Source organism: Cebus imitator, unplaced genomic scaffold (assembly GCF_001604975.1).
Source record: "Cebus imitator isolate Cc_AM_T3 unplaced genomic scaffold, Cebus_imitator-1.0 Scaffold183, whole genome shotgun sequence".
NCBI lineage: Eukaryota > Metazoa > Chordata > Mammalia > Primates > Cebidae > Cebus > Cebus imitator.
The window spans coordinates 1,513,779-1,522,503 of record NW_016107498.1 but is presented as its reverse complement, the minus strand read 5'-3'; the positions used below and the strand labels follow the sequence as shown (position 1 = coordinate 1,522,503).

At 33.8% G+C, this 8,725-nt stretch overlaps 1 protein-coding gene across 5 annotated transcripts in view; it reads right to left on the bottom strand.

The window, feature by feature from the left end:
* CNTLN (centlein) overlaps positions 1–8,725 on the bottom strand; it is a 338,923-nt gene that overhangs the window by 88,129 nt on the left and 242,069 nt on the right. For all 5 annotated transcript variants that reach the window (XM_017545930.2, XM_017545932.2, XM_017545931.2 and 2 more), the window contains exons 17-18: positions 6,634–6,727; positions 6,307–6,530 (exon numbers count right to left, since the gene is read on the bottom strand). In XM_017545930.2, the coding sequence (XP_017401419.1) occupies positions 6,307–6,530; positions 6,634–6,727 (318 nt within the window). The remainder of the gene's footprint in view (positions 1–6,306; positions 6,531–6,633; positions 6,728–8,725) is intronic.

Genomic DNA, 8,725 nt, shown 5'->3' with positions numbered 1-8,725 from the left:
AAAAACAGAAATAGTCCAAATGTCCATCAGTAAATTAATGGATAGGCAATGAGGTATATACATAACAATGGAATATTATTCAGGCATTAAAAGAAAGAGAGAGTGGCAAGAGGCAGACAAATTCCTAGGCAGGAAAGGGTGAGTCCCTGGTGAAACACAATCTTCAAGCAAAAGACATCCTGAAGTCTGAAAACCAGGCTGTCAGTTCCAGGTCGAATCTATGACCCAGAGTGAGAATTTCCTTGATGTCTTTCAGCAAAATGGTGGTTTTTCCAGGCCCACCCATAGATCATTAAGCATGCACTTCATTCTGAGTCCATAAAACCCTGTGATTCGGCCACATCTTGGGACTACCTGCCTGCGGGGTAGGAGCCACCCACTTCAGGTCTCCTCTCCTATCCCCATAACCTTATTCTTCCTGGAGGTGGGACAAGAACTTGGGACTCACTGAACAGTGGGCATGAAGAAGGCTATAAAACTTTCCTGGCCATCTTGCCCAGCTCCGAGCAGGAGGTAAGGGGCTGTAACATGTTCCAGGCCAGCTTGCTGAGCAGCAAGCATTGACATGATCCTGTTCATCATACTGTGGGAGTAAGAGCAGCGACCTTTCTGGAGGCCCAGACCTCCGGACTCCCCAAGCCAGAGCTGTAACACTATAGCCCTCCCACCCTCTTCCATTGTCAGCTACTCCATGTGATGGGAAGCACAGCAAGCCAGGCCAGTCTGGGAGCTGCAGGCCAGAGCAAGGAGATGGGACTGAACGAGCTGAAACATTCCCCCCACCCCCCAATTGCAGAGCTGTGGGCACAAGAGACCCGTAGCTATCCCCTGCCACCTCCTTGGGGCTTCACGGTTGCTGGTGTCTCCGAGCTTTCGGGTGCCACCACATTTCCCACATCCAGATACCGGCGCCATAGCTAGAACCCACTTGCAGCAGTCCTAGTCCAGCCACAGCCTCACACAGAGCCAGTATCTGTAGCTGCCCTCCCCACCACAGCCAACGGCACACTCAGCTATGGGCAGTGGCCAGACCCCACACTTGCTCACTCACACATCCCTTGAAGCTCTGAGCTTGGCTTGCTCTCAGTGGGCATGGGATCAGGCTGGTAGCACAAGCCAAGCGCACCCTGCCAGGCTAAGTGGGTGAAACCGGCCCAGTGGGTACCAGCAAAACTCAAACAGAGGTGCCACCGGCCACAGAGGTTTCTGGCTGGTGAGGCAACACCCAAAGCATCTTGTGACAGAATAGAGTCCAGGCTACAATATAAATGAACTTTGAAAACATTACACTATGTGAAAGAAGCAAGTCACAAAAGGTCACATATTATATGATTCCATTTATAAGAAATATTCAGAATAGGCAAATCCATATAGATGGAAAGTAGATTATTGATTGGTAAATGATAGGATTGGGGCAGGATGGGGAATAAATGCTAACAGGTATGGAATTTCTTTTTGAGATAATGAAACTGTTCTGCCATTAGACAGTGATGGTTGTACAACATTGAGAATATACTAAAAATCACTGAATTGTAGTCCTGCATAGGGTAAATTTTATAATTTGTTAATTATAACTCAACTTTTAATTTTTCTAATTCAAAAATATCTAAATTCTTTCCAGTCTGGGTATGCTATCAATTTGTAGTAAGTTATAAAGAAATTCTTAATAAAATCTTTGGCCTTTCCTGTGAAGGAACAGACTCAAAGCAATCTATGTAGTGTTGACTTTCAAGATAATTAAAAGTAAAAATTGTTGAAAATATGTTGACAGAAGGCCATTAAGGGCTATGTGAAACCATTTAAATTCTAGTTCATATTTGAATATCAGCAGTTCTATCATTTGGCTCTAGACAAGTATTTATAAGGTCAATTTGCATACAAACAATCCAGTGAATTATTGTGTAAAATAATGAGAATAGAGTATTAAGAAATAGTTTAAAAATTTTAAATAACATATATCTTACCAGCAGATTTGTAAACATTTAAGTCTGACAATATCGAGTATTGGTGAGTATATGAGAAGTGGCACACTGAAAGTTTTGTAATAAGAGAGAAAACTGCTAGAGCCAATTTGAAAGACAATAAATATTTAAATGTCCAATCTATATCCTCCAACAATTCTACTTCTGGAATTGTTCTTTATTTAAGAGAACTTCTCTCAATGAACACAAGGAAATACATATAATGAGACTCAATGTAGAATTGTCTGTAAAGGCAAAAAAAATTGGAAACTCAAATGTCCATGAATAATGATTAAATATAATGTAACATATTTATTTAATCAAATTTAATTGATTTTGAAATACACAAAAACAATTCTACAAGGTTGGGCAGAGTGGCTCATACCTGTAATCCCAGCCCTTTGGGAGGCTGATGTGGGTGGATCACCCAAGGTCAGTAGTCGAGACCACCCTAGCCAATATAGTGAAACCCTGACTCTACCGAAAATACAAAAATCAGCCAGGTGTGGTGGTGAGCACCTGTAGTCCCAGATACTCGGGAGGCTGGGGCAGGACAATTGCTTGAAACTGGGAGGCAGAGGTTGCGGTAAGCCAAGATTGCACCACCACACTCCAGCTTAGGTGACAGAAAGAGACTCCATCTCAAAAACAAACAAACAACTATGCTACAATAAAAATAGTCCTATATATTATTTATCAATGTACATATGTGTACACAACTTTTTAAATAATTGGAAAATTAGCATGAACTCATGAAAATGTCTCCAGAGATGAGTGGAAGAAAATGGGGCTTTAGATAATGATTAAATAAAAATTTTGTTTTATTTATCACATTTTCTATCCTTAAAATATATAGTGGAAGAATATATGCCAAAATGTTAATTTTTTAAGGGTATAAGGGCATTTCTTATATATGCTTTATATTTTTCTGTATCTCTTAGCTTTGCTAAAATCCTTTATAGAAAACAAAAAGTTAATTTTTCATGTTTGAATGCCTAGTCTGATAAAATATTATTCTTTTACTACTTTTTGTCTAAATTAGTGTATGACTTGAGAAACATAAATAAATCTATAAAATTAAACATTGCTGTGTTTCAGATTTTTCTCATATTAAAAGGAAACTCTAAAGAATAGGGCTAGCATGTTTTTACTCATATCTTTACAACTGTGGCAATGTATACATACTTTAAACAAATGTATAAAACATAAAGCATAAAGATTTATAGTTAATTTTTCTTGAAAATAGCAGATGCCTATTGATATATTTCCATCTATAGAATAATGCTTAGTATAGGACTACAGTGTATTTCAAAATAGATTCAGAATATTTTACAACAACATTTACAGTACCTGCTTTTAGAAATCATAAATCTTTGCCATTTACATAGCATACTACTTAGCTCATAATTGCAAAATACTATCTATATGTCATACATATCTTGAGAACAGGCAAAATGTAAATAAACAAACAAAAAAAAAAGAATAAAGTTACAGCTCAGCCCAAACATGTAAAAAATCTATTATTCTGGTCAAAATTTTTATTCCAAAATTTAGTGTTTTCACTTACACAGTTCAAATTTCTTATTCTAAGCCTTGTTAAGGAAATTCTATAATGGTTTAAGACACACTGCAATGCAACTGATAGGGGAAAAAATATACTTTGTGTTTCTCTTATCAACCTCCTAACAAACAATGGTACTTTTAATTTTCATATGAAAAAGTTGAAAATCTTTGAAAAGTTTTCCTGAATATAAAGTAGTATCTTTAGTATGGAGGTTGCCCAAACATTGAAATCTGTCTTAAATATTAGTTATTAATGCACAGTAAATTCAAGGCCTATAAGTTCAAAACCTATTGATGCCTGATTCAATACTTTGGAATAAAAAATAAATGTTGAGGGTTTTAAAATCACAAGATACAGATATGAAATAAAGTATTTGCCAAGCATATAGGAATTCTATCATAAATAGGCAGGAAAAGAAAGACTAAATTTAATCTGTTTTCCTAAGTTCCATTACTAAAAATGTCACAGAAATCAACAGATGCTAACCAAATCCTCAGGTTGGTAACCTGAAAAATTTCTCAGTAAATGAGAAACTGAGATCTTGACATCTTCCATCCCAAGCTGTGCTTATTATAATAGAGCTCACAAAGACTATACTAATGTGTTAACTAAAGATAATTTGTCTGTATCTATGCAATATTTGGGAAGTTACTTTATCAGTAGAGAATTCTTAGTTATCATATTAGTTATTTCTCCGTATGTACAGAATATGCAAATGAAATCTAATTTTAATTAATCACTGGTTACATTCATTTGAATTCATAGCGATTTTCGAGATGGAAAATTTCTAAATTCTGATTCTTATCCTTTCCTGAAGTACTTTTTAAATTATTAGATGTTCTTCGACCTTTCTATCATCTAAAGAAAATGTACATTAAAAAATAACATATAACAACGAAATACAAGTTACACCTATAACATATAACAACAGTATGACCTTTACCTTGGAGTAGATGAGATTTAAAATAGCTAGAATTGAGGGTAGCTTCAAGGAGAAATTCATATTAAAGTAACTCATTTGATCACCCATACCATACTCTCTCTAAAACGCACATGAACCATGCAGTAACTGAAGTGCTTTTTATACCTCCTAATTTTCTCTTTGCAAGTAGTTGAAATCCCTGCTAAAATGTGGATTTTCTTAATTGATACTACTCAGTATGGCACCTTATTATAAGAAAGGAAATTAAAATTGGTTGTGAAAAAGGCAAAAAAGTATATCTAACACAGATTTTTAGTTGAATCCCTAGTGTATTATTTTTATTTTTCTCACAGTGTATGCAATTTAAGGAACTCCCAAGAAGTAACCATACCACTACTTTTCAAACTCTCAGTGGAGAAAATTCCTGTTCCAAAGAAAATTAGGAAAATAATTTTTGTAACAACACTAATCTTTTACAACTTTCCTCTAACAATATTAGAACTTACTCTCATGAAAAGCCAATTGTCCAGTATATTATTTAAGAGAAACTGAAAAGTTCAAATGTTTTTTGTATAAGATTGAAAAATTAAAGTTAAGAATGCTTTCTTTCTTCTTTTAAAAAAATGTTCTTTCATGTCACTTCACTATTTGCACAAAAAACTTAGGAATGTATATAGCTTATAGTATCATGGTGCTATAAAACAATGTCATTTAACTACAGAAGAAAGAAAGGAAGAGTAGCAGAGAGGAAAAGGAAAGGGAAGAAAGAGAGACAAAGAGTATTAAAGAGAAGAAAAGAAAATTCTAGCCAGTAAAATGTATAAGGGATCAAATCATTTTGGGAAATGTGGTTTCTATACAGTGGCTGTGGTGTCAGTGGCTCTGTCTAAATTCTAACACAGAGCTCAGTCTCATCTAGTATCCCACTGCCATATTTCCAAGGGCCAAGCCTGAAACTTCTAGTCTAAGTTTGGAATGCAGTTAACGTTTGGGTATACGGCTACTCTGGGAATAAAGTCAGAACGCAATTCTTAACTGGATTAATCCTTCACCATCAAGATGTTTAGACATACTGTTTGAATCAAAGCACTAGATATTAGAATTAGAGAATTAAAGCATAATTTAAAATTATGTATGATAGTGATTTAAAGATTGTTTTCTAAAACAATGAAATAATTTTTTCTGTGCAAAATGACAATTTTCTAACAAATCATTCATTTCACAAGCAAATACCGTAAAGAATGGAGACCTAAAAAACAAAAAATCTTTTCTTTTTCATTTGCTTTAAGTTTATCTCGAAGTGTAAGTTAAACCTGTGCTTTAAGATTACATTACCAGGAGTAAGGTATAATGTGAATAAAGTTGCTATAGAAAGCTCCATTTGCCTGAATAAAAAGAACCATGGATAGGTTATTTGAATACATTAAAATAGATACTCACAGTAAAATCCTCATATTTTATACTAGCATTTAGGCAAAGATTAACTGAGGAATATGTTAATTTAATAATATAGCTTACCATAAACACAAAGTTTTAAACATAGGCAAATGGGTAAGCTATATGTATGTATGAAGCCTGCTTTTAAAGGCTAAGATGTAACACAATATAGAATATATAAAAATATTTCAAAGATGAGAAAAACTAAGTGGAACAGGAATGCTAGTAAAGTGTCTTTTTGATTCGGATTTCCCTCCCTCGTGTATGTTAGTTAGCCTTTAATATGGGCCTTATTAAAGAAGTCTAGTAATTTTTTTTTAACTCATAGGCCTGTCTAACACAAATATGAACAATATATGCAAAACAAAATATCTGCTTTTACAATATAGTATACTATTATTCAATCTTGAAGTGCTCTTTACCTTTATTGTCTGCCTACTTGTCTGAAATCGTTGATCAGATACTTGCTGTTGATGGAGGAGTTTTTCATTAACTTCTTTATATTCTTTAACAGACAATTCTGCTGTTTTCTTGGCATTCTGAAGTACACTGTTTTGTTGTTGCAAGGATATAATCCGTTCTCGTAATAAAATAATATTGCTACTTGATTTCTGGGCAGTTATATTTTTGTACTTTTCTCTGTTGACTATATAAAAATAATATTAAAATTATTAAAATTTAAATCTAATCTTCTAAAAATTAGATTTAAAATTTAAAAGACATATTGTTAACTGCATACACATTCTTACCTCTAGTAGGAACTGCTGTATGTGAATTCTTTTGCATCTTACAATTCTTCTTTTGAAAAATTGTTTTTTTGGCATTTTTACCATGAAAATAGTCCTAAATTAGAAGGTTTCATAAAAATTGTATTATTATTCAATAACAACATCAAGTAAACTGATATAAGTAATATCCCTTTACTTAAAAATAAAATTATTTATGCAGAAGTTTTTTAAAAGACTATGGGAGGCCAAGGCAGGAGGATTGCTTGAGGCTAGCATTTGAGACCAGCCTGGGCAACATAGCATGGCTGTCTCTTACAAAAAAAACTGAAAAAAATATTTTCTTAAACTCTAGATAATAAAATTCTATAACTGATACCAAGAACTTACAAATGAACTTATTATATACACTGAACTTAAACTAGCAGGCAGAAGATACAGATACAAAATCAACTCCAAAGAAGTAGAAATTTAATCTAGGGATAGCTTAAAAACTTAGGAGTAAATACGGTAATAGTAACAAAAGTAAAATGTGAATAATTAATAACATTCTCCGAAAATATAGGTCCTTTTCTCAAATACTCTTCACTATTATATGCAGACAAATGAAGCTAATAACCTTCTGACAAATAAGGCTAAAAATAATTCTGACAATAATAAAATATCTTTTCCTGAAGCGGTATGTTTTCCTCATGGCATTCTAATACACTGAGGCTGAATAAAATGAAGCTGTTTTGTTTCAAAATGTTTTACCAATTTAAACATGTAAATATTAGTAGTAAAACACGTGGTCTTGTTTAAGTTTGTGTGTGTGTGTGTGTGTGTATGTGTGTGTGTGTGTGTTTTTTTTTTTTTTTTTTTTTTTTTTTTTTTTTTTTTTTTTTTTTTTTTTTTTTTTTTTTTTTTTTTTTTCTATTTGAGACAGAGTCTGACTCTCTTGCTTAGGCTGGAGTGCAGTGGTGCAATCTCAGCTCACTGCAACCTCTGCCTCCCAGGTTCAAGTGATTCTCATGCCTCAGCCTCCCAAGTAGCTGAGACTACAGGTGCACACCTCCACGCCCAGCTACTTTTTATATTTTTAGTAGAGATGGAGTTTCGTCATGCTGTCCAGGCTGGATTCAAACTCCTGGCATCAAGTGACCCACTCACCTGGCCCTCCCAAAGTGTTGGGATTATGGGTGTGAGCCACAGTGTCATCTTGTTTAATAATTTATTGGCTGGGAAACATAGATATATTCCATCTAGAAAATTATTTCTTATATTAAGAACGCTTTCAAAGATCGCAATCTTGCAACAAATAGCCCTAAAGTCATGAAACCGTTTAACATATATGCCAGAAGCCTGTATCTAAAATAAGGCTTTCCTTTAAATTAATAACTTTCAGAAATTATAAAACCTTAACAATGTTTCATTTCTCAAAATATTTTTGAAATGCTTCATTTGAACTTATCTTCAGAACTGGCATATAAGATAAATTTTTCATTGCTTTATTAAGATTTAATTAGTATTTAAGTATCAGCCAAACACTGAACACTGTTAAAAAAAAAAAAAAAAAAGGTCCAAAACACAACTACCAATTGAATTACTAATACCAGTCACCAGATGTGGTATCAAATTAACTGTAGCTAAAATTAAATTACAAAGAAGTAGGCTTCTGTTTCCTGTACTATTAATGAATACAAATTCAAGAGAACTCTCATACTATGAAACAAATATATTTAGAGTATCTTTCTAACATGGCAAAAATATAAAGGAAATGCCAGATGCCAAAAATGAAGTGAAAGCAGAAAATCAGAGAGACAAAAAAGTGACCAACAAAGTGGCCAGCAAAATGCAGAACAAACAATCCCTTGTGACCTTGAAATTCCACTTAAATAGCAACACAGAATGCAGAAGGTAAGAAAGAAAGCCTAGTTCCCAATCCAAGACAACAAATTTGAGGTCGCAAAGCTAAGACGTTAAATACGTCAATAGTTAGTTCCTTTTCACTGCTGAGTAGTTTTCTGTGTTACAGATGTACCAGTTTGTTTAGCTGTTTAGCTATTGAAGAGAATTTTGGTTGTTCCCAGTTTTCAGCTTTTACAAGTAAATGAGCTATGATCATTTATGTACAAGT